Genomic DNA, 24,391 nt, shown 5'->3' on the forward strand with positions numbered 1-24,391 from the left:
TGCCATGAGGGGTAATTTGGTCTATTGTCCTAGAGTGGACCACATGCTCCTCTTTGTGAACCACATATGGCCACGTAGCCATTGTAATTAAAAAACCCAATTTTCCTTCCAATTTCCTCTCCCTGTGGAGTAATGCTACACTTAGAATATTTTTTTACAACATTGTTACAACATATTGACGTGGCAGCTTCAGGGGACCCACTGATTAACCCAGCCCAAAAAAAAATTGAAAACTCAAAAATAAAAAAAACGTCAATCACCATCCCAGGTTGTACCAACCCAGCCACCATCCCACCACCGCTAACCACCACCAATGTCTTCTCCACTCCGGCGAGCACTCCTAGGCCTCTGCCCTCGGTGATCACCACCACCGTACTGACGACGAGCTCGAACTTCGACCAAGGTCCGTCTCTCTCCCTCTCTTGATCGATCTCTCTCGATCGAGCATTGCGGCCTTTCTATCACTCTGTCCTTCTCGCACACAGTTTTTGTATGAGCCCTAATCCCTGTTTCAAGTGTTACTAATACTATTGCTACTTGTGTCTTCTACGAACTCTTTTCCTCTTTTAGCTAATGTATTTTGAATTAGGGATTGAGTGTTGATAGTGTTCTAATTTTAGGACTTTTCCCCCTTCTTGATCTATAATATGTTCTTTGATTTAGAGTTTTTTCAATTTTCTCCATGTTAGAGAAATGGAGAAAATCAGGAGAGACCTTGGCAATGGAGCTTCGGAGGTGTTGCCTCGGAGGTGGGTGATTCGATTTTCGCAATTTGACCGTGCTTCGGAGGAGCTTCGGTGGAGGTGGTCGCCGGAGGTGGTGATGGGGGTCGGCTATGGCAGTGGCAGTGACAGCTGCAGTGGTGATTTTCCTTTTCTTGGACCTCTGTAAGTTTATAAATTGAATGGATATTTTACTAAACCCCAATTCAAGATTTTACTGTTTTCACTTTTGATTTTTTTCACTGGGAACGATTTGGGGGAACTGATTTTGAATTGAACAATGGTGGCTAATTTTGCCACTCCTTTTTTTGTTAAAGCCACTTCCCTGCAAGTATATTTTTGCACCAAAAATACACTTGCAGAGGTGTGCCGTTAACAAAAAAGTGAATGACAAAATCATTTCCCTTGAACAATTTTGGTTTTGAGAGAGAGAGAGAGAGAGACGATTTGGGGGAAATAATTTTGGGTTGAACGATTTGGGTTTTTTTTTTTTTTTTGGCGGGGGGGGGGGGGGGGGGGGAGGGGGAGAGAGAGAGAGTCGTTTTTTTTTTTTTTTGTGCTGTAAAGTGGTGGAGCCTACTAGCTTATTGTAAAGATGTTATAGCAAAATGTTGTCATCGTAGCATTTTCAGTTCATGGATCAAGAATTTTAATCTTTTAATTAATTGAGAGAAATAGAATATATAGGAGATGAACATAATGGGAGAAAATATTAACTTAGAAATGAAATCACATTTTTGTAGCAAACCAAATTTTGATATCAAAGATTCTATTATAGGTTTGGTTTGATAAATTATATCAGTTCTTTCCTTATTGTGAGACTACACTATATATAGAACATAAAATTTGAATCGGTTTGGTAAAATTTTAAAGGATAGGATCTCCTTGTACCATAAATATTGAATTAGGAATCCATAATTGGACCAGTATAGAAGTTTCCATATTGAGAAAAAATATCCTTACTGAAGAATTTGTTAACTCAAAGAGTTTGTCCTTATTAAACCCACCAAGATTGGTCAAGCTTTCCTTTTGGTGTGCAATTTTTCTTCATTCCTTTTCTCGGAGAGTGATCTCAAAAAATATCTTTGGCTAATTTATTCCGTTGTTTTCTTCTCTTCCAAATCCACTATTTTAAATGTCAAAGGTTTCCAAAGCTCCAAAAAAATATCTATAGCTAATTTAATCCATTGTAGCCGAGAATAATTCACCACTAAATCTTCTCTGTGATCTCGGAATAGAAGTAGCCGAGAATAATTCACGTCTAAATAATAGAAGTAGCCGAAAATATTTACCATCCTTTCCAAATATTGCATTTAAATGACCTTCTTGTGATTTTGGGAAAATAGAAGCATGATAACATTTGTACAATCATCTCTATTATAAAATAAAAGAGTGTGAGGGCAAGTTATTGCAACGGTTCAAATTTGTTTGATCCAAGGGTTGATGTGTGGTCTCCAACTCTCTTAAAAAAGTGTCCACAATCTTTTAATATATGTGGTGGAGGATCCATAGTAATGCTTTTTTAACTTATTTACTGGGATTCTATAAGAAAATTGATAGTTTTTTGTAACTAACTTAAAAATTTAGTTAGGGGAGTGCCGTAAGCACGGGTAATTCTCTTTCGTGCCACTAATAAGAGGATCACATACTACACAATAATGAATTGATTTTGTGTTTGAGCTATTAGCTAGCAAGTGCCATAAGCACAGATAATTTCAATCAGGGTGCTTATTGCCGTAAGTACGGATAAACACTAGTTTCCAAATATATCGTTAGCTCATCTATCCAAAAAACAGAGCAGTAGAAAAAATATGTACCGATCCTTGGGTCCAAAATATACGGATTCAAAAACTGCTCTCCCATATTATATAGATTTAGGAAATTTAGAAATTTAGGAATTTGATTAGAATAACTCTAAGCAAATTTAACAACAATGCTAAAAAAAATATCTCACATTGTAATAAATAAAGTTACAAGTCTTTTAGCAAATAACCAAATTTCACCCATTCCATAAACAAACTTAACAACTTTTACCAATAACCAAAACTCAATAACCAAACCCAATAACCAAACTCAAAAACTCAAAAACACTCTACATTGGAATAGTCTCATCAAGAAGAATAATTTGGTGTGGTCGGGTGCGTAATTGAAACTCGTTTGCAATTGGACATAGGTGTATTTCGTATTGTGGGGGGTTTTTTTGTGTGTTAGAGATGCAAAAATAACCAATGTGAATGTAGAGATTGTTAAGTTTGATTATGCACTAAACGGATAATTAAATGCTGACGTGACATATTTTGGTTATTGATTTTGATTATTCTCATTGTGATGCCCTAATAGGATTCAAATTCCCGAAATATTAGTCATAAATTACCATTGATTAGGATAGCTCCTACCAGGATTCAAATTTCGGTAATATTAGATTACCATGATTGATTAGGATATTTCAATTCAAATGAGCTCCTTTTGTGGTCTTGAATTTTTCAATATTTACCAAAATGCCATGTTGTAGAAGGAAGGATGAAGATAAATGTGAACCGTCAGATTTTTTTGTATGGGTAGATGAATTTTGGACAGGGATAAATCTAAACCGTTGAGAAAGAATATTTTGTAAGATACCCGTCCTGTTTTATAATATAACTAGTGCTTGCCCGTAGGCACTACGCACCTCGGTAGTGCCGTAGGCACAGGCATTTTTGTAATATATTTTTGTTTTTTTATGCCAAAGCTAGAAGCCGAGCAGTGGGTAAAAAGAATCAATGTTATTTTTGTAATATATTTGTAAGAGTGTGAGTATTTTCTTAAGAGAGTGAGAGAGCACACATCATCCCTTGGATCAAATGAATCTTAGCCCTTCTTTGAACTTGTGTTTGTGTGGTCCCTACACCCTTGTGTTTTATTAGGTAGATATATCTCTACAAAAGTGCTACACACAACGATTGTATAATAATAAAACACAACACACAACAAATCTCTAACCATCCATTGCTATAATAAATGGTCAGAATTCGCTCAAATTCTTTCCCATAAAACTTAAATTTTTCCTTGAAAGAGTTTTTTTAAAATCTAGACCGTTCAAATACATTTGGACGGTCAGAATTACACACACAACCAACACAACGGTTGTGCAAGTAGTATTTTTGATATCTCTATTATAAAACAGAAGGGTGTGAAAACAAATTGTTGGAACGGCTTAGATTTATTTGATCCAAAGACTGTAGTGCATCCTCTCACTTTCCGGTTAAGTATCCATGATTTTCACCTAAATTACACAACTGTCATCCCCTTTCAACAGGGATGCGTAGTGCCCTAGATACGGGCTAACACTAATATATATATAAATAGATAGAGATATATACATATATATAATATAGTGCAGTAGTATGTATACCCGGGTACGGGAGGGTATGGGACGGGTACATGTATTTGGAGGTGGAGATTACAAAATCATACCCGCTTTATATCCGAGCGGGTTTTTTTCATATCATACCATATCCACTATTATTGAGAAAATTTCTGGATTATCCCCGCCTCCAAATGGGCGGGGCGGGTATCCACTGCCATATTAAAGACATCCTAGGGTTTTTCTTAACAAAACAGACGAGAGAGGAGACTAGGGGAGCGGCGACCGCCGACATTGAACTTCTTCTTCTCCGATCCACTGCTCCGATCAACTAGCCGGCGACCTCTCCTTGCTTAAGTTGTAAAACTCTCTCTCTCTCTCTCTCTCTCTCTCTCTCTCTCTCTTTCTCATCTTCCTCTTCTCGGAAAAAATCTGCATATGTACCAAGGAGACTAAACTAGTAGATCTGTTTTTTTTTTTTCGGTTTCTTTCTTTCCTCTCTCCTTTGACAGAATATTACAGTGACTATCCTGTGCGTGCGCGCGCGCGTGTTTTTAGTTTCTAGTGAAAGCTAGGGTTTTTAAGTTATACGATTGTGTATGAAGATTGATTATCTGAAATTAGACTTCTTTATTACTCATTTTCTCTGTTAATTGACTGGTTGAAACAAGTTATCAATCCAATCCAAATACTTTGCTAAATTTGTCTTTTTTAGTCTCTCTTCACAACTCTTGTTACTTCCATGAGTACTTAACTTGGATTCCAATTTTTTATGCATATGCTCCGATGCTAATTTTCATTCCTTACTTTTGGGAGCAGAACTGGTTCTATCTGGATCTGCGTCCACAGCAGAAGGAGATGGGATTGGGATCTGATTTGGGCATAGTCCAATCACCAATTGCAGCAACAGAGAGTTCATCTTCTGGTCAGGAGGAGTTTATTAAAAAAGAGGCTGAATGGGACCGAGAGATGATGAAGGCGACGAAAGAGATCGAAGAGTTAAAGGCTAATTTAATGGCCAAAGAAACTGAAATCAAGATTAAAATGAAAGAGAAGGAAATTGAAATAGAAGGAATAAAAGAGGACAATCGGTTAATTGAAATCAAGAGGATGGAAGTGAAAATGAAAGATGAGGCCCTCGCTCTACGGGAGGAAAATTCGAAGTCGAAGGCAGAGTTGAGGAGGTTGGAAGTGCTGTTGGACTAGTGGAGGAAGGCGGCAGAGGCGGCAGAGGTTCAAATGAAAGATGAGGCCCTCACTTTACGTGGAAAAAATTTGGAGTTGGAGACAGAGCTGGGTCGGTTGGAAAAGCAGTTGGACCAGTGGAGGAAGGTGGCAGAGGTTCAAATGAAAGATGAGGCCCTCGCTTTACGGGTGGGTAGGTTGGTAGATAAGTTGGACCAGTGGAGGAAGGTGCCAGCAGAGGCTGCAGAGGTTCAAATGAAAGATGAGGCCCTCACTATACGGGGAAAAATTTCGAAGTTGGAGGCAGAGCTGGGTAGGTTGCAAGAGGAGTTGGACCGGTGGAGGACGGCGGCATTTGAGAAAGAAACTAAGAAGGAAAGCAAGAACTTTTTGAAGAAGTTGTTGCCAAGAAGATTGTCATAAAAGCTTGTAATTTGTGGGTTTGCTCTATGAGTTGTGGGTTGGCTCTATCAAGTAATATGCTTGCAAGGAAATGGTCTTTAAGAATTCGTATAGGGGAAGTGGGAGAGAAAATTGAACTAAAAATTCATTGTCCTTTTCCCTCTGATCATGTTTGCTGATCATGTTTGTTTTGATATTCACCTCGCTTCGTTTCCATCTCAATTTCAGTTTTCAATCCTTTTTATTTTAAGGTTCATTTATGCCAGTTACATTTTACCCGTTTAAATTAGTTGCTCTGTCAAAAAAATCCTAGGTTTTCCCCTCATTGATTAAAGAAAATGGGGTACCAGGTATTTCGAATAATGTAGAAATAGCTGCTCATCTGCAATGGCAAAGAGAAGATTGCCTATGTAGCTTAAAAATGGTGAGTAAATTTCTAATGCGAACCTGGTTGGCATTTTGGAATCCAAAGAGTTGATAAGAGAAGAGGAGATACTACTTGTCATCGTCAATTTGTCCTGCCACCTGATCAAATGCTGTCACACGAAGACATACTCAATGCAGAAAATGTAGGTAATCTTTAGCCCTATCCTTTAACATTTACAATTGTTACATCCTTACTCATAAATGAAAAACCTTGTTTGTTCAGGAAGGTGCTAGAGTATCCCCCTCTTGTCTGGGGGATACGGTATCACCCCAGCCCAAAACCGTTTGAAATTTGTCACATTCAATGATTTTGAAACCAATTGAAATCATGACATTGTTAAATTTCTCATGCAATTGTTTGGGTGCTTACTTTAAACCATACAAAGATTTTACAAGCTTGCACACTTTCTTTTCTTGTCTTGAAACCCTTCTGGTTGTTCCATATAGATCTCCTCAAGAAAACCGTCTTAACATCCATTTGATGTATCTCAAGATTCTTTAGAGTTGAAAAGGCAATTAACATTCGAATGGATGTTATATGCGTAACATTGAGTAAATGTCAAAGTAATCGAAACCTTCCTTTTATCAGTGGGATTACTGGAACTGGAAGAGAAGATCTGTGAAAAATAATCCAAAACCACACTCTTCTCCTCCCTCTCCCCTTCCCTCCATACCCCATCCTCCGTCTCAAGGCCCCTTCTGTTTTGCGCTCTCCTCTGAACTGTTCTTGCATAAAAATACGAGGTATTTTTGTCCCCAAATTTAAGCCAATCCACCTGTGCTTTATATAATTTGTCATGCCAATATTTCTCCTCCTCGCAAACCTCTTTAAGACTGTTCTCCAATCTTCTATATTCTTTGCCATCAAAATCCGCTACTTCAAAGACCGTGGTAATTTGGTCTTGAATCTTGCAATCGAGTTCTGGAATTGAAGTTGTTCGAATTTTTCCATGCCCTCAGCCTTCTCCTGCATTGCTTGAGCTTCCACTGTAGTGTGAACCACCTAGACCCCGTAATCCTCAACCTCCAACATTCGTTAATAATTGATTCACGCTGAGGTTTAGCAATCCATCTTGAATAAAAAACAAACCGCCTCAACTTCATAGGAGTTTTTTTTATCAAAGTAATCCTTTTTTTAGAACTATTAGCCGGAATACTCTCATTTTCAAACTATTTTTAAAACTAATCGGTAGAGCCACTTCAAAAAGCGCTACCTAAGTAGCGCCATTACAATTGACGCTATTTGCCATGTGGCGTGACGCTATTTGCCATGTGGCGTGACGCTATTTGCCATGTGGCGTTCTGCCATGTGCTACGTTGGTTGTATGACGTGGACTAACGCCACTTGAAGTAGCTTTACTCAAATAACGCCATCTCAAGTGGTTCTACCTAATCAGGTAGCGCCATTTCAAATGGCTCTACCTTATAAAATAACAATGAAAGTAAAAAATCGTTTAAAAAAAATTGCGAACAACGTTTGTGGTGTTTTAATATTTGGCTGTTGAATAGCGAAAACTACTTTTTGCTTAAAGTTGAAAAAAAAAATGCTTGTTCAAAAATGTTTTCACTGAAAAAATTGTATTTATAATTCATACACTATTTTCAGCCTTATTAAATTTGTTCATGCTTTTTTATCTTTACTTTATTACTTCAGCTTGTTTCAGCCTTATTCAATTACTGCAGTCTTTTTCACCCTTATTCAATTTCTTCAGCTTTTTTTAGCCATGTTCAATGCATTAAGCTTTTTCAGCCTTAATCAATTCCTACAGTTTTTTTCAGCATTATTCAAATGGTTGAGCTTTTTTCAGTCTCATTCAATGGGTGTAGTCTTTTCAATTGCAGAATTTTCGATTCTTTCAGCTTTTTCAGCCATCATCAATTCATACAACTTTTTTTAGCCTTAAAAAATTGGTACAGACTTTTTTAACCATCTAAGTTTTATTCGTCATTTTATACAACTTTATCCATGTAAACTGTATTGAACTTTTATACAGCCTTATTAATATACAGCTTTTTGTGGTCCCCTACTGGCTCTTGTCTTATTGGATCCCATTAAGAGTATGAGCTAGGTATTTGGCCAAAGCATTTGTCTATAAATTATCTTTCAACTTTTACATTTCTGTGTAATAATCCTTAGTCGTGAGATAGTTCTATCATATGGCAAACAGAGGAGCAAGAGCTACAAAAACTAATAACCATAATAATTTTGCATTACATAGGTCTAACAACAATACTTATCCTCTAATTTCAATGAAAGAAAATAAAACTGAACATTACAAGTTACAGATCCATTTTAGCAATTGAAAAGTCAAACAGATGCATAGTTTTAAACATTACAAGTTACATATTTGGTACTGAAGATGACGCTTCTCCCCTCTTTGAACATTTTCGCTTGTTATGCCCATGTCCACCACACAAGGTACAAGACTGTTTGTGTGATAGTTGCGCCTCAAGCCAGTCGTCCATCATATCCATCTCATTTCGAAATCGATTTACTTGTGGACGTCCTCGACCCCTAAGATGTTCTTCATCAGGATGAATTATTGGCCCATCGTAGGAAGGCCAATATGGTTTGTCATGCAGCGGTACGAACGTTTCAGAGCTATATATGGCTATGTTTGAGTCAAGTTTCCAAACATTGCCTATGAATCGTGTAGGGTCCATGGCCATTCTATTACACACTGCAATCACATGCGAGCACGGCATCCTCCATTGTTGCATTTTGTTGCAAGTACATGTCTGCTCATTGAAGTGTACTGTGTGCCTGTGATTTCCTTTATATGGGCTAGTTGGATTCATTGGAGTTCGCACCTCGTAGATTTCCGTCTCTCTGTCAAACTCAATCACTTGGTGCCTTCTTGCTCTCATCCTCCATCCATCGTACATTTCCGTTGCGAATTTGCTAAATATTTTACCTGATTCGATCCCCTCCCTTGCTTTGATGGCATAGTTGTAGAAAAACACACTTATAGAATGTCGTCCTAATTGTGGCCACTATGGGGAGGTGTTTGACTTCCTTAAGGACTCCATTAAAACTCTCAGATAGGTTTGTAGTACGCGATCCGTATCGCCTACCCCCATCGTGTGCATAGGACCACTTACGTAGGGGTAGGTCATCAAGATCCTTATTTACTGCACCTTTGGAAAACCTTTGAAGTTTTTGCAGCTCAATCTCAAACTTTCAAACTTGTATTTCACAGGCTGCTAATTTTACTTGGTCGCCCACAGTTTTATTGTACCTCCGTATGTAGTTTATCCCTAAGTGGCGGGCGCAGTATCTGTGGTACGTCGCTGGGGGTCTCCATTGTGGAGCACCTTTGAGATATGAAAGAAGGCCTGAGTGCCTGTCTGAAATGAGACACAAGCCTTGACGTTGAGTAACATAAAACCTTATGCAATCGAGGAACCACCCCCAATTGTCCTTGTTCTCCTTCTCGACGATAGCGAATGCAATAGGGAAGATTTGATTCTCAGCATCCTGACTTACAGCAACAAGCAACGTTCCTTTGTATTTTCCTGTCAAAAAAGTACCATCAACACTAATTACTGAGCGACAATGCTTGAATCCTTCAATGGCAGGTCCGAAAGCCCAAAACACAGCATCAAATATAACATGTCCCGACCTGCCTGTCTCCTTTGTTATGATATGGGTTTGAGTACCCAGATTCCTCTCTTTAATAGCTTCCAGGTATTGAGGGAGTTCCGCAAATGATTCTTCCCAGTCACCGTAAATGGCTGCTATAGCCATTTGCTTTGCAGCCCATGTCTTTGCATACGATGGGTAGTTACCGTCGCACTTATCTTTTACCATTGCTTGAAAAGCCTTGACCTTCGTACTCTGGTCTGCTTCCACGGTTGACATAATCATATTTGCAATGTAGCAAGCGTCGAGCATCTGGTGATCTGTGGTGACATTGAAAGCCAAGCAGCTGTGGGGTTCTGCATATCACGTACTTTTCCAGACATCCTGATCCGGCTTCCTTATTGCTCGAAGTCGCCACGAGCATGGGTTTTGGTTTGCGCATGTGTAGACCAACAAACGGGTTGTGGACTGTTCTGTCTTTGCCACATAATTCCTGTCCATGCTATATTTTTTCACTGTATTTTTAACCTCAAGCTTCGAAAAGAACATCTGCGGAAAAAAAAAAGTTGATAGAGGTAAGAAAATGCAAAATTTTCAATGAATACCACATTTTACCTATGGCATCCATCGTTTCCGTGAACAACACGGGGGTGTAGCCGGTGATTTTATCAGATATATCAAACATAATTTGGATGCTACTATCATCCACGACATCAACTGTGGTGTATTGATATGTTGCATGAGGATAGCTCATAATTGGGAATGGGTATGTTATTTTCATCATTGTTGCCGGCATACCCGCTGCATTCCAGATCATCTCTTGCAAGTCATTAAGAGTTATCCCTCTCACAATTGATAAGGGAATTGTCCTACCACCGACGTAGGACGGGCCGTTTGGTTGTTGGACAACATGCCCACATATGTAAACCAATACGTAAATAGGGTTTGAACCGCTCATTTTTAGTGGAAGATGAAATTTGTAGTTCACGTTGTGTCTAAATTGGCTTTGGAGTTGGCAGAAATGATTTGTAGGGACTTGGCATTTTGTTTAGTCAAGTAACGCCTATCTAAGTAGCTTTACTGAAGACATTGCCTGTGCAAATCGATGGCTGACAAGATTCGGGTCAGTCTGGGGCGGTCTGTGTATGGGGCCCAGTCAGGGTAGCGCCACTTGAAATGGCTCTTCTTAGGTAGCGCCACTTGAAATGGCTCTACCCGTACGGCCTGCGCAAGATTCCATCGGTAGCTCCACCCAATAATGGTAACGCAACTTATAATGGCACCATTCCATAAGGATAGCGCCACTTCAAATGGCTCTACTCTTACGACTTGACAAGATTCAGTTCAGGTAGTCCAGTCAAGGTAGAGTCAATACGGCCTGACAACATCCATTTAGGAACGAATAGTCTATTCAGAGCACAGTTCGGTCCTTAGGGTGGATTTAGCTGTAAAAGTGAAATAGTAATTTATTTTGTCTTAATGCAAAAAAAAAAATCGCATTTCTTAAATTTGCGTCAATTTTTTGTTGATTCATCTCAGTGAGGAAAATCGAAAAAGTATGCAACATTTAGTCGAAACGAATACTATAAAAAAACTTACTTTTGATTCATTTTGTTGAAACGAATGAATAAATGACACAAGTTTGACGCAAAACAAACAAGTGTTTTTTTATATAAAAAAAAGGAAAAATTTCTTTTATATTCATTCGATTTTGACCAAAAAGTTCGATTACTCTCGTCAAGACGAATCGATAGGTCTCAAAAGTTTCACACAAAAACAGTCTACATATTGACGTACTTGCATATACCTGCTTCAACACAGGTTCAACAAAAATAGCAGTTTCAACACACAATATTCAATGCATGTACCTGCTTCCCATTGTCTCACAAATCAATCCAAAATCAGTGCACAATTCAAACCCATTGGCGTACTTGCCATTGACCATAATATTCAAAAAGTAAAAGTTAATTCAACTCAAACCATTCAAACCCATTCAATACATAATACGTACTTGCCAAAACAAACAAAGCACCATGACCCAAGTGTGTCATATCTACCACTGGCAAGGAATCAAAATGCATTACAATAAATCAATACCCATCCATTTCCTGTTTCGGCGTGTCGGATACGGACCCGAACCTCCTAAGACAATTAGGCAATAAAACATGGTTAGAGGATGTCAAACAAGTCTATTTTTAATGAACACAAGATCCTAGGGTAAAATTATAAAGTTACGTAGCTAGCTTTAAACGAACATTTTCTGCAGCTCTAACTTCAGCTCAAAATATGACATTGCACAGGAATAACAAAGACAAAATCTTCATGCATTTTTTTAGGTCTATGAGTCTAGTTTCAAAATCAAGAAACGGTTCGTTATTTCGTCGCTTGAGCTCAAAATTATAGCCGTTTCCCTAACACATGTCTGTGCAGTCAGCACAGTCCGAAACTGCGCGCTGCTAGATTACGAATTTCTACAGAATTTAATACTTCGAATATGATCCCGAAATTTTTACCATAGACAAAAGACTCATAGTGGAACTCTCAATAAACATTTCATAATTTTTTGAGTTTAGGAACTGCCTCAAAAAAATTCCCCAAAATCAGGACAGATTCTAGGTTTCTCAATTCAGCAGATTTCCAGAAAATCACCTCTTGTTCTTCCTGCTATTTTGAACTCTTAAACCCTTCCAAACTACTTCTAACTCACATCAAAACCTCACTAATCATGCTCAACCTCAAAGATCAAAATCTCTGAGTTCCACCAACATTACCAATAAAATCATATCTCCATCTTCAGCAAAAAGTACTAACGTTATCTATATTAAACAAAAAAACCTATAGTATAATATGCACATACCATACCTTTAGTGACAAGCCCGCTTAGTCTTTCCCCCTCCATCCTTGCACATTGTACCACCCATGCCACAACGTGGCTTCTTTCTCTGCCGCTTACTCCTACGTTGGGCAACAACAGGGGTCTTAGTAGTAGACTGAGTCACCTCTCCTCCACCCTCTATGTCTCCCCCTACAATGGAATCCTGAAAGTCCGCCTCTTTCTCAACCTCATCATCCTGACCATCATTATTCTACACAAAATCCAACTCTACCTCCGCCTTGTGTTGCGGGTCAACGTGCAAGTCTTGGGTGTCCAAACCTACCTGAGTGATATCTCCATCTCTAACCGACCCCCCTACATCCCCTTAACTACTTTCATCAATCCTCCTCCTCATATCTCCATCTCCAACCGACCCCCCTACATCCCCTAAGATACTTTCATCAATCCTCCTCCTCTTTGCCTCCACCAAACTATCATGACTGAATGTAGTTGCACCAAATCCAACCACTTCTAATTGTTCCCAAGGTACCTCTGAATGTGAACAAGTTTGAGATGATGAACCACCGCCACCTGTCGATTCAACTTCAACTACTGGAGAGTCAAAAATAGACGCACTCATCACAAACGAAGCAAAATGTGGGAGAGGAGAAAAGCTATGTTCATGTGGTGGTAGTGGTGGTGGTGATGCATGTAGTGGAATTGGAATATTATCGTTGGGGTGTTCCATGGGAGGATGGTCATGTCTGTGGCCAGTTGCATCCTCCTGTGGTTGGAATTCTTCCTCTATTAAGCCCTCTCCTTGCTGACCCAACTCTTGGTTGCCCTTCAAAACACCGTGTTGTGGGGGTTGAAGGCGCAAAACTTTTCAAACACACCCATGTGCATAAGCCCTGCCAAAGCAACATCTCGATAAGGGGTGGGGACCCCTGGCATATTGAGGGCCGTAAGACAACGAGTCTGCAAATGAAACATTAACATATGTTATTTGATGAATTTCGTAGTGGCGTAAATATGGAAAGGATAAAGTTGAAGTTAATTGTTCTTACCACTCCATCTATACCACAACCAACACGGCTAATACATCGACTGGTAATCCTATCATACCAAGCCACATAAGGGTCGTCGAAGGGGTATTCAACTAAGTCGATATCACCCGGCGGTACAACTAGATTAAGTCTATTATTCCAAACTTCTATAATTGTCCGGTACTTCAAGGCCCAATCTAACGCACCACTTTGAAGGGTTTTGCCATGGGGTGGATCTAGAGAGCGAGACGGTGGGGGGATGCATTGGCGGAAACCAAATTGGCGCATGACTCACTCGGGCTGGTGATATTGACAAACAACATAATATATTAGGGGAACAGTAGCCCGCCAAACAGCTCTGCCAGCCCGACAGTATTCTGGTAGAGACTCAAGGAGCTCCTCACTGTATGGGGTCCAAATGACCTGCAAAAATATATGTTCAAAAAATACATCAAAGTAGTTCAATGCAATTAACATGTTTTGTAAAAAAGGGAGAAAGATGGTCATGAAAACAATTAAAGAGTGGGGATTTTAATTTTTAAGCAGTTCAATGCAATCAACATGTATTGTAAAGAAGGAAGACAGATGGCCATGAAAATAGTGAAAGAGTTGAGGTATTGAAGCAAACTTGCATACGTACCTCATCCGGTCTCTGGATGTCAAGGTGGTACCTGTAAGCGCCTACGACATGGGTCGCCAAGTCAGGGGAATGAAATACATCATCCCACCTGAGAATTGTACAAGTTCAACATAAAGAAAGAATGGAATATCCAACAAAAATAACCTAAACGTTAAGTTTTGAACAAAATTAATTTTTTAACTCTTTTGTGCTTAAATTTGAAGTGAAGTTACCGTCCAATAAGTGGAGCACTAGCCTTCGAAGCACGCTTCCCTAATCGTCCTGGGGCAAGGTAGGGCAACCCCTCCCAAGCCCAAGACTGCACCAGTATGAAGCAGACAGTAATCTGTTTTTTGTCAGCCTTACAACCATGGCATAGGTTATGATAGAGATTGGCAAGTGCACCACTGCCCCAACTATACGTCCCAGCTTCATCAAAGTTCTCCAAATGTTCCAAGTTAGCCAAGTGCACATATCCCCCTGTGTGGAAAATGAACACACAATCAGAGGAAATATGAGGAAGGTTCATAATGGACTGTACAAAAATTGAAATATTTTCTACAAACGATGGCAAAATACCTGAGTAGTCAGCAAATATAGTTTCCCCCATAAGCAACAACAAGTAGCCACGCGCCTGGCGCGTAACAACCTCTGGGTCAGCCCCTTCCTCTACTTGGCCAGTGAACCTATCACTTAACCATTTGGCCTTGACCTTCATCCCGTTTATGTCCTCTTTTGTAGGTTGTTCCCCCAATAGACGCTTACACAAATCATAAGGCTTCAAGTTTGTATTTCCAGTCACAGCTTTACCTTCAATCGGAATGCCTAACAAAACCTCAACGTCTTGTAGCGTGATTGTGGACTCACCAGGCCGCAAGTGAAACGTGTGTGTCTCAGGCCGCCATCTCTCTAAAAGTGCCGTAATGAGACCCCAATCCATGGACACAAATGGCAATGAAGCCCTCTAAACGGGCACGCCGTATCAACTCTAAAACAGCGGGTGACGGCCATGGCAATGCTCGTATACCTTTCTTGGCACTACGAACTCTAACTTTTTTTGAATCCACAGACCGCGTGCGCTAAAATAAATTGGTAATTCATGTATTAGATTGACAAATTTACACTAAAGTTTATGAAGTACGTACATTATCCAAATGTCACTTACATCAGCTTCCCAAACTTCTCGAGAGCGGTGCTGCTGTTGTAAACGTAGAATCGACCCATCTCTGGGCCCCGGGTCAGGACTACGAAGCGCATTAAGGTTGAGGTCCATAGTATGACCTATATTTTAGATTAATTGTCAATTTCGACATATTATCCTCATTGCTAAACAAAATATAGGCAAATTTATAAAGACTTGAATAAGGAGTTTTGCACCTACTCAATTTAAGGTGATTTTCAATTTCCCATGAGGTACACTACCCAAGGTAAAAGAATGCGTATAATGAATAGGAAGTGTATATCTTGCCATTCCATACCTATTGTATTATGTTTAAGAAAATATGGATTGACAATAACTACTTTGCTTAAAATTGAACAAGATAAAATGATTGCCCATAATATAACTAATGACCAACAATTCATAAATTTGCATTACACAGATCAAACAACAATACATCACTAAGAACTTTCTTTAAAAAAAAATACAACAGAATTCATTTATGAATCATAAGTGGCTAGCTTTCCATTTCGCTTCAACTAATCCAAAAAACTATCTTATCCTCCAATCCCAAAAGATTTAAGACAAAAAAATTTAAATTCTTTTATGAACTTTCAAGATTCTAAAAGATTTTGAAGCATTAGTTGTAAAGACCCGAAATTTCGTTTAATAAAGTTAAATTGTTTCGTAAATGAAAAGAAAATTACGAATATTATTTGGATAATTGTTTGAGGGGTTCAATGTGTAACAGTTTTAAAGATTTGGGTAAATGAATAATATGCATTTTTGTGAGTATATAAGGGAGGAGTGTGAGAAACACACTCACACCCCTCACTCCCGTCCATCTCTCTCTATCTCTCGGCTCCCTCACTCTCTCTTGCTCCCACTCTAAATTTCTCACACTCAACTCAAAACCCATCCAAAGCAGCCTTCAATCTTCCATTCCTTCACACATTGTAGCCCGTATTGCGTTGGATTAGGCTCGGTGGAGACGTATTCCTTTCGGTTTCAAGAACTGTGGCTAGGGCTTGGAAAACCCTTTAAATTCGTTATTCAATCTTGAGGTAGGGAGTTCTAACTATCAATATATGTTTATGACTTGTTTCTTGTAGCTTGATTCTTGCCATTGATCGTTGTTGATATCGTTGTGGTTGTTGTTGTTGAGAAACCCATTGAAATCTGCAGAAAATCTGCTCGAACAGCTATGTTATCGATACCTCTGGTAATCGTTATCGATACCTTTACGTTACCAAGCCCAGAAAACCCGTTGTTATCGATACCATCTTCATAGGTATCGATACATTTGAACTCCAAAACTCAGAAAATCTATTGTTATCGATACCTTTGGCCCTTGTAATCGATACCCTTGCGTCTGGAATGATTCTGGACCAAATGGTATCGATATCATTTCCCTTGGTATCGATACCTGTTGCTTATCTCCAGCATTTTCTGTTTTGCTTCGTACTTCACCGTTTTGGGTTCCAATCACTTCCAACCCATTCTAATAATCCCCGAATGATCCCTTAACTTGATTACTCGTATCTAATGACTTCGTTGGACGTATCCATGATCTTAAAGCTCATTTGAACTTGATTTTATGAAAGTCGTTTTATAAATCAAAGTTGGATTTGAACGATACGAACGTGTTGATAAAAGGATTTTGAAACTTACGGACACGACGAGAACATATCAGGACATCCCGAAAGGGTAAAGAGCATGGCAGAGGACATTGGGGTCCTTTAATTGGCCCAGTTAGAGCTTCGGCTCATGACACATGTACGAGACACGTCTTGACATATGGTGTTTTTCAAAGTTTGTTCGGTAAGACTCACGATTGGTTTGAAATGGAGTGTTGGACTCAAATTGCTATTATTGTCCATCCGTTTGATCTTGCTGCCATTGTTCATCTCGTGACTATTCCTACATTTCATATGCATACATTGTTAGATTAGAGCTTTCTACTGGGCTAGTGTAGCTCAGACCCTCCATCATTTTCAGGTACTAACACAGGGCAGTAGCAACATGTTTGGAGTGCTTGGATGTGGACACGGTTTTGAAAGCTAACATTGAAGAGTTACTTAACCATCTTTGTAAACCTATTTTTTGGAAGATGTATTTGTAACTCCATTTGACACTTTTGTATATTTTGGGGGCCGTTGAGCCGATGATGTACTTTCTGTAAACATTTGGACAAAGAAATGTAATTTATGAGAATGGAATCGTCAAACCCTTTTTGGGGCATGGTACGGTTAATCGTGAGGTTTTATTGTGGAAAACCCCTTTATATTTATGTTGAAAATCGAGGATGTGACATTAGTTTATTCTGATTGGCACATGGTATGTCGAAGACAAAGCTAGAACATAAGAAAAAGATATGTAAATCAGCACACAGTAACAAACAGAGCTGTTTGAAAACAAATCCACATTACGCGCAAAGAACTTGATGATAACGATTTAGGATGGAGCACGATTCAGAAATTGAATTTTATTGCCGTCGATCCAAGTAGAGTTCTACTGTTGTTGACAACTGGACCTAAGTTCATTATTCAAATTGGAATTGGTTTGACTGTGTCCAACAAAAAAAAAAAAAAAAAATCCTTCTGTAGCTTTCACCAATCTATAGCAGGTATTTTTCCATTTCACCAAAGCCATATCTCACGTGTGGACTGGGGATTAATGCCCTTGGATTTTCTTCCTTACTCCTCTCCATAAATGCTTGTAATCAGAAAATAGTAGAGGGTAGAGAATGCAAAGAAAGCACAGAGAGAGCCGAAGAGAGAGAGAGATACATACAGTGAACGGCCAGCCACAGATTGTGGTCGGTGTTTGACGGCGTCCGTTGAGCGGTCTCGGCTAGCGCGAGTGGGGGGGGGGGGGGGGGGGGGACCTGAGAGATCGCAGAGAGGGAGGAGAGCAGAGCAGAGGAGAGAGGGAGAAGAAGTGCCGTTGGGATTTGCAGTATACAAGCCCTAGCTCTATTGGGGAAAACGCTGTTCTAAAGGACTAGAGCCAATTCGGGTGGCTCTAGTTGATTGGGTAGAGCTATTCCAAATGGCTTTAGTCCACGTCATACAGCCGCGTGGCGCGGGGTATAATTCTGTAACGTCTGTAGTGCCAATAGGAATAGCGCTACTCAAGTAACGCTTTTTGAAGTAGCTCTACCGATTAGTTTTAAAAATAGTTTGAAAATGAGAGTATTCCGGCCAATAGTTTTAAAAAAAAGATTAGTTTGATAAAAAACTCTCATAGAAGATACCTCTGTACGTTGCAAAAGGATTGGACAATGATCAGAACCCCCTGGACTCAAATGTTTTAGGAAGCCAGCCTCAAAATCAACTCTCCAGCGTGGATTCACCAACACCTCTCCTTTACATTTGCCCCCCGACACCCCTCCCCCCCCCAACTACAAGTATTTTCTTTGGCCCAGTGGAAAGGATGTCACTCTCTGTAGAAAATGTCCAGGTTCGAAACCCCGTAAGGATTCCGCTTTTTGTTTTTTTTATTCTCCATAGAGAGGATGACACTCCCTATAGAACATCTTTATTATTATTATTATTGCTTACACCTACTATTACTTCTTTTCCTTTTATTTTTTTCCTGTGATCGCTACTATTAAAAGGCTTTATGGTATACATTCCTCGTTTTATTTTAACCTTTTATAGTAGGCCTTTTTTTGTCAAAAAGGATGTGTAAAAACAATTGCTTCGGCAGAGAGCAGTTTTCCTTAGCTGAAGTCACATAAAAATTTACCTTCGGACTACTATGTCACACGAGAGATTAAATGAATTGGTTATCATAAAGCAATATAATCGGAGTTACATTTTAATTTTAATTTTTTGATGTAATTCAAGCTAAAATCACAACGTAACGTTGATTTTTTTTTACTTTTATTTTTTATTTTTTTGCTTTTTTATGACTTAATAATATGTGGGCAAACAAGTTTGTAGTCGGGCTTAGTCAACCCAAACATCGGGACCAGCCCTGTCCACGTGAAAGGGCCACATAACCAATATCTATCAGCCCATTGTCTTCCACAAAATTCCGAAACTCAACTAACTCCCAATTTGCCTTATCGTTGCGACTGCACTTCTCCTCGTTCCCCAGAATACAATTAAAATCCCCTATGAGAACCCACAGGTTCTACAATCTCCATTGCCTTCGCGGTCAATTTCTGCCAAAGTACTCTGTGTTCAACCATGTCAGTGCTTGCATAAACCTTAGTAAAACGGCACACCGTCCCACTAGGGCTTGTAATCACCACATCAATGAACAATTTATTGAGTTCTACTACATCAACTAAAAAACTATATTTACAAAAAAAAACACAAACCACCAGCAATACCTTCCGGTTCAACACACCAATTTTTTTTGAATTTGATGCGTCACGCTAGCCATTCCAACTTCTTCCTTTTATTCTTGGTTTCGACAAGGAAGACACGGCCGGGGGAATGAAGGTTGCAGACCTCCACCATGCGTCGAACTGTTCGTGAGTTCCCCACCCCCGGTAGCTAGTTCCAAGCCATGACATTCATGGGCCGGGAGGTTGGGTTGCCCAAGCTCGACAACATATTTTGTTATCCACTTACTTTTAAGTTATAAATAAAAAATAAAAAAATCTATGTTACATTATTCTTTTAGCTTAAATAACATAAAAAAATCAACATAAAAATAGAACTCTGGTTATAATGCTTCAAGATTATCATGAACCGATTCAAAGAAAACTTCTCTTAGCATTTTTTGAAGCAAATTCTTCAATTGAGTCGTCGTATTTTACTTATCCAAGAACTCAAGGCCCGTCCCGTTAACTTTTTGTTTTTTTACTTCTTAGGCCTTGTTCCAGAACTCATTTTAAGTACTTATTTTTTAAGAAGGCAATTTTAAACTCAAAAATAATGTGTCTACGCAAATAATTTTCCCAGCAATATGGATCTTGTTTGATAGATCTTATTGAGATCTTTTATATGGTGCAAAAAATTTAAAAAAATAATTTTTTATTTACATTATTTTTTAGTTTAAAAATATGAAATAAGTACTTATTTTTTTAAGAATGTGTTCTGGAATGGGGCCTAGGCCTAGGCTTTTTAGTTGATATACGTGAAGAGAATGACATGTCTCAAAGAGAATGAAAAGTTAAAAAAAATCAAAAAATGCTCTTAGTGGAACTCGATTTATTTTAGTTGATATATTGCAAGAGTTCCATTTTCTTAAGAAAATAAGAAAGCTTGCTTCATATTTTAACTATGATTTGTGTGAAAAAGAAAAAAGGAAAAAAATCTTGTTAGGTCACTCAATTTATTTTAACTATGATGTTTTTTTTTAATATAATCAAATGTAATAACATAACACTTGTACGTACGTTATTGTCGGGTTTGTTAAATCTAAACTTTTCAACAAAGTAATTTAGTAATTTGATTTTCGTAATATTGTGAATTGGGAGAAAAACAAAAGGAGCAAGAACAAAAATAGCAAAATAAAGGAAATAGCAGCTTAAAGAGCCTAGTGGAATTTGAACTCCGGTGTTTGGTACTTATGACAGCGTCCGGAAACCCCAAGGCCAAGCAACTGGTTTGTATTACTAATGAAACATTTTTGGATGATGCTATGGTGTTCCCGGTCATTTTAGAGACACCGTAATTTTTGGCATAACTTTACCATTAGGAGCATAACTAAAATCAATTACAAGCATAACAGAACCCAAACAAGGCATAAGCAAGGAATATCCAAAAAATCAACCAAGGCGTAACTAAACTCAACCAAGGCATAACATATATGTTATGCCTTGCTATGGTTTTGGTTATGCCTTGTTATGGTTCTGTTATGCTTGTAATGGGTTTTGGTTATACTCATAATGGTTTTGTTATGCCAAAAATTATGGTGTCCCCAAAATGATCGGGGACACCGATGTCATTCCCAACATTTTTATATTTATACGTAATATAATTTTTTTTTTGGTTGCCCCAATCCGAAAGGTTGCCCGTGGACTTGCTGGACTTATCCTTAGGTCGGCCCTGCCGGGAAGGGCCCATAAGGAAGGGCCACCACCTCCCTCGTGTCTTCCATGCCCGCAATCCTTCTTTCCTTCCTTGCATCTGTGCCATTCTGTTTACTCCCCTGCAATCGTCTCTTCCCCAAAGACATTCTGTCACCACTAGGCCCCTAAGTTTCACGCTTCCTCCTCTTCCTGATTTTCCTCTCCCTCCCCCCTTCCTTTCTTGCTTGCTGCCGAGCCCATCACATCCGCTTTGAAAGTCAGAGAGAAAATGTTGGGCCAGTGTTTGTCTATTTTTTACTTGTAGTCGACTAAGAGTCGTCGAGCGTGCTGGAATGTGGGTGTTTATGATGGTGGAGTTTGGTTCCTTGCCGTATTTCAGGACTTCTCTGGAAGAAAACTTAATGAAGTGAATGGAGATGAAAGAAGAACAACAAAATGGACTTTATTATTCTTCGAGGTAGAAGTCGATCGACGGTGAGAACACAATCGAACGGACAGTTACGTTACAAGCTACTCCTAGAGCAAGAAATGTAAAGTACAGATAAAAGTAGAAGCCTTTGGGCGATTGATTGGGGACTCTAAATGTCTTCTATTCTTGTATTTATAGGCCGTCATCGACTTGAAATTCAAATCAGATGAAATTCCCTCCTTCGATTTGAATTAAGTGGTTCCATGCTCCCTATTCTTGCTCCACTATCTGCACGATGCGGTTATTTCTCTATGATCTCTCATGTTCCCAATGTTGTAATTGCTTCAACTGCCTGCTTGCATTAACTGTCTTGCCAATGATCTGTATGTAACACATGCTCTGAAACGTGTTCTGGAGTTGAATATTAACCGTAGATCAGTCCACTTGATTTTCCTTAATAGGCTTCACATCGCATTTACATTAATTAGTCTAAAATGTGCTGACACGTATAATATTTTGACCCAATCAATCACATTAGACTAAATTACTGAATTATGGTGTAAACAATGCCCCCCTATTTACCTGAGTTAAAAGATTAACTTGGGTAAATAATCCCTTAGTAACTTACCGCCTATATAAAGCAGAGTACTTCAAATTTTAGGACACGAATCGAGTTTCTTCTCACACCAACACTCTGAAACAACTCTCAAACCCAAATGGCATCGAAATCAAAAATGGAGGTTTCTAGCAATCCAGTTGATGATCCGACTACCGAGTCGGCAACGGAGGACTCCTTCCGATTCCCCGAGTCGTACCGAAATGGGGTTAACCAGAACACCCAAGTCCTGATTCCTGATGATAACGTCAGTTCTCACTGTATATTGGGTCCAGCTTTTTCGTCAGCTCTCCCGGATGGCCTTCCAGAGGTTTACCCTGTGGGGGAACGTGACCCACTTCTCCTACAACTTCCATCGCTTGAATGGTCAGGCTGGGGTAAGAACACTTGCCTTCGCTCCTGGCCATATACCGTTGAAATGGGATGGGTAGACTGGGTAAGGCGTATGATGAAATTTCTCTTTGAAGATTGGAAAACAATGGGAATCCATGAGACAATCGAACTCTCACAATTTCCCTTGGAGATGAACCCTGAACTTCTAGCTGCTGCAGCTTGCTTCTAGTCCAAATCGTCCAATACCTTAGTTCTACATTGTGGTTTATTATCTCCAACAGTCTTGGACATTTCTCCTTTGACCGGCCTCCCCTCCTTAGGCCGTGAGGTAAATGCTCTACTTTCTCTTGATCCATATGATCCCCCATCCATTGTTCCATCATTTGGGGTTAGTTACTCGAAATGGCTAAAGACTCACTACAAAGCCAAAGCATCTGGACCCTACTTTCATAAGAAAGTTGCATTTTACCAATTTTGGATTTGTAGGTTTCTTATGGCAGTTCCCGGGCTTAGGGTTACCAAAGAATATCTCAATTTGGCCGTTTGCATGGCCCAAGTAAAAAGGTTGGTCCTTGCCCCATTTGTGCTAGGATCCCTGTATAAGGGCCTGTTTACCTTTGTTGACAAAAAGATAGCAGATTCTTGTGGTGGTCCCTTTTGGATTTTTCAGGCTTGGTTATATGCATATTTTCCTCAGCTGAAACCTAAGCTGAATAATCCCCTTCGATCAGATGAAACCTTGCAAACATGCCGTAGCTATGCTGAACACCTCTTAGGTTTTCTGACTCAAACAGAGGAATCATCCTTTCAAAGGTACTTCACCTTCTTCTATGAAGATAACAAGAAGAATTGACTTGTTTTCTACCCCTTCGATAAATTCGAATATGCATCTGAAAGATTAAGGCCATGTTTTGAGGGCATTCCACCAGCCTCTCCTCAACTCGTAGAGAAAATGACTCAGTCCAAACGGTTATTCTGGGCCAGCATCCTCCTTCCAAGGCTTATCCCAGTTGGCTTTGCCCTAAATAACACTCCTTTTGGAAATTGTGGCTTCGAAAATTACTCTCCCTGTCAATTTGCTCGACAATTTGGCCTTTCACAAGGCATTCTAATGCCTTTCGTTCACCCAGACATTGTTGAGATGGCTTCAGGTAGGCCAATGATTAAGGCCAAGGACTCTCAAATGATATCCTTGATGGTTAGCAAGTTTCACCATCGTGTGAAAGCCTTTCAGTTCATTGACTTCAAGACCAATGGTGTGACTCTGTCTGCTTTTGATGAATGGTGGTCGACTATGAGAGCCCTTTATTTCAGTGCTCCACTTTCAGATTGCCTGTACAGGCTTGACCCAGAATACAAATATCTTCAGGACAAGGCTGGTAAGCACAGCTATTTATTGGTTTATAATTCAATTAGTTATGCTTCTACTAACATTGTGACATTGTTTCCTTGACAGAGGTAACAGCTCGACTGCCTGATGAACCTTCCAAGGCCATTGTGCCTCATGCAGGAGCAGTTATTCCCATATCGTCTGTACCAAGTGGGAATACCAGGAAAAGGAAAGCCGAAATAATCAAGGACTCTGAAACTAGGCCACGAACACAGACTCTCAGAATCAAGTCAGGTGTGAGCCAGAAAGTTTCTAAAAGTCCTTCCGTTGGTAGATCTAAGAGACAGGTCGATGAAGTAACTACCCCCACGAAGCAATCAACAAGAAAACACACCAAGAAACAGAGTTTGA

The 24,391-nt window shown here is 39.4% G+C and overlaps 1 protein-coding gene and 1 long non-coding RNA gene across 4 annotated transcripts; one reads left to right on the plus strand and one right to left on the minus strand.

The window, feature by feature from the left end:
* Window positions 1-4,127: 4,127 nt before the first annotated feature.
* Window positions 4,128-5,874, plus strand: LOC131303613 (uncharacterized). 2 transcript variants are annotated; one of them, XR_009192108.1, is made up of 3 exons: window positions 4,128-4,422; window positions 4,885-5,406; window positions 5,491-5,874. It is a non-coding gene; the product is annotated as an uncharacterized LOC131303613 (long non-coding RNA). The 2 variants fall into 2 exon arrangements; XR_009192107.1 differs by having other exon boundaries at window positions 5,500-5,874.
* A 7,451-nt stretch (window positions 5,875-13,325) lies between these two features.
* Window positions 13,326-15,422, minus strand: LOC131303614 (serine/threonine-protein phosphatase 7 long form homolog). Of its 2 annotated transcripts, XR_009192109.1 has the most exons (6): window positions 15,307-15,422; window positions 14,721-15,220; window positions 14,375-14,621; window positions 14,163-14,250; window positions 13,544-13,945; window positions 13,326-13,454 (listed from the first exon to the last, which is right to left on the minus strand). XR_009192109.1 is itself a non-coding variant. In XM_058330568.1 (5 exons), the coding sequence occupies exons 2-5, from the start codon at window positions 15,079-15,081 to the stop codon at window positions 13,814-13,816; spliced, it is 828 nt and encodes a 275-aa protein (XP_058186551.1). In that variant the 5' UTR covers window positions 15,082-15,220; window positions 15,307-15,422; the 3' UTR covers window positions 13,479-13,813. The 2 variants fall into 2 exon arrangements, 1 of the variants encoding a protein (XP_058186551.1); XM_058330568.1 differs by lacking the exon at window positions 13,326-13,454 and having other exon boundaries at window positions 13,479-13,945.
* Between the last annotated feature and the right edge of the window lie 8,969 nt (window positions 15,423-24,391).

Source organism: Rhododendron vialii, chromosome 10a, assembly GCF_030253575.1.
Source record: "Rhododendron vialii isolate Sample 1 chromosome 10a, ASM3025357v1".
Lineage (NCBI taxonomy): Eukaryota > Viridiplantae > Streptophyta > Magnoliopsida > Ericales > Ericaceae > Rhododendron > Rhododendron vialii.

Coding starts and splice junctions, on each gene's coding strand:
- LOC131303614 (XM_058330568.1), bottom strand. CDS start 15,081: ATGGATTGGGGTCTCATTACGGCACTTTTAGAGAGATGGCGGCCTGAG. Junction 14,622..14,720: donor TATATTTGCTGACTACTCAG/GTATTTTGCCAT, acceptor TTTTCCACACAG/GGGGATATGTGCACTTGGCT. Junction 14,251..14,374: donor AGTGCTCCACTTATTGGACG/GTAACTTCACTT, acceptor TACAATTCTCAG/GTGGGATGATGTATTTCATT.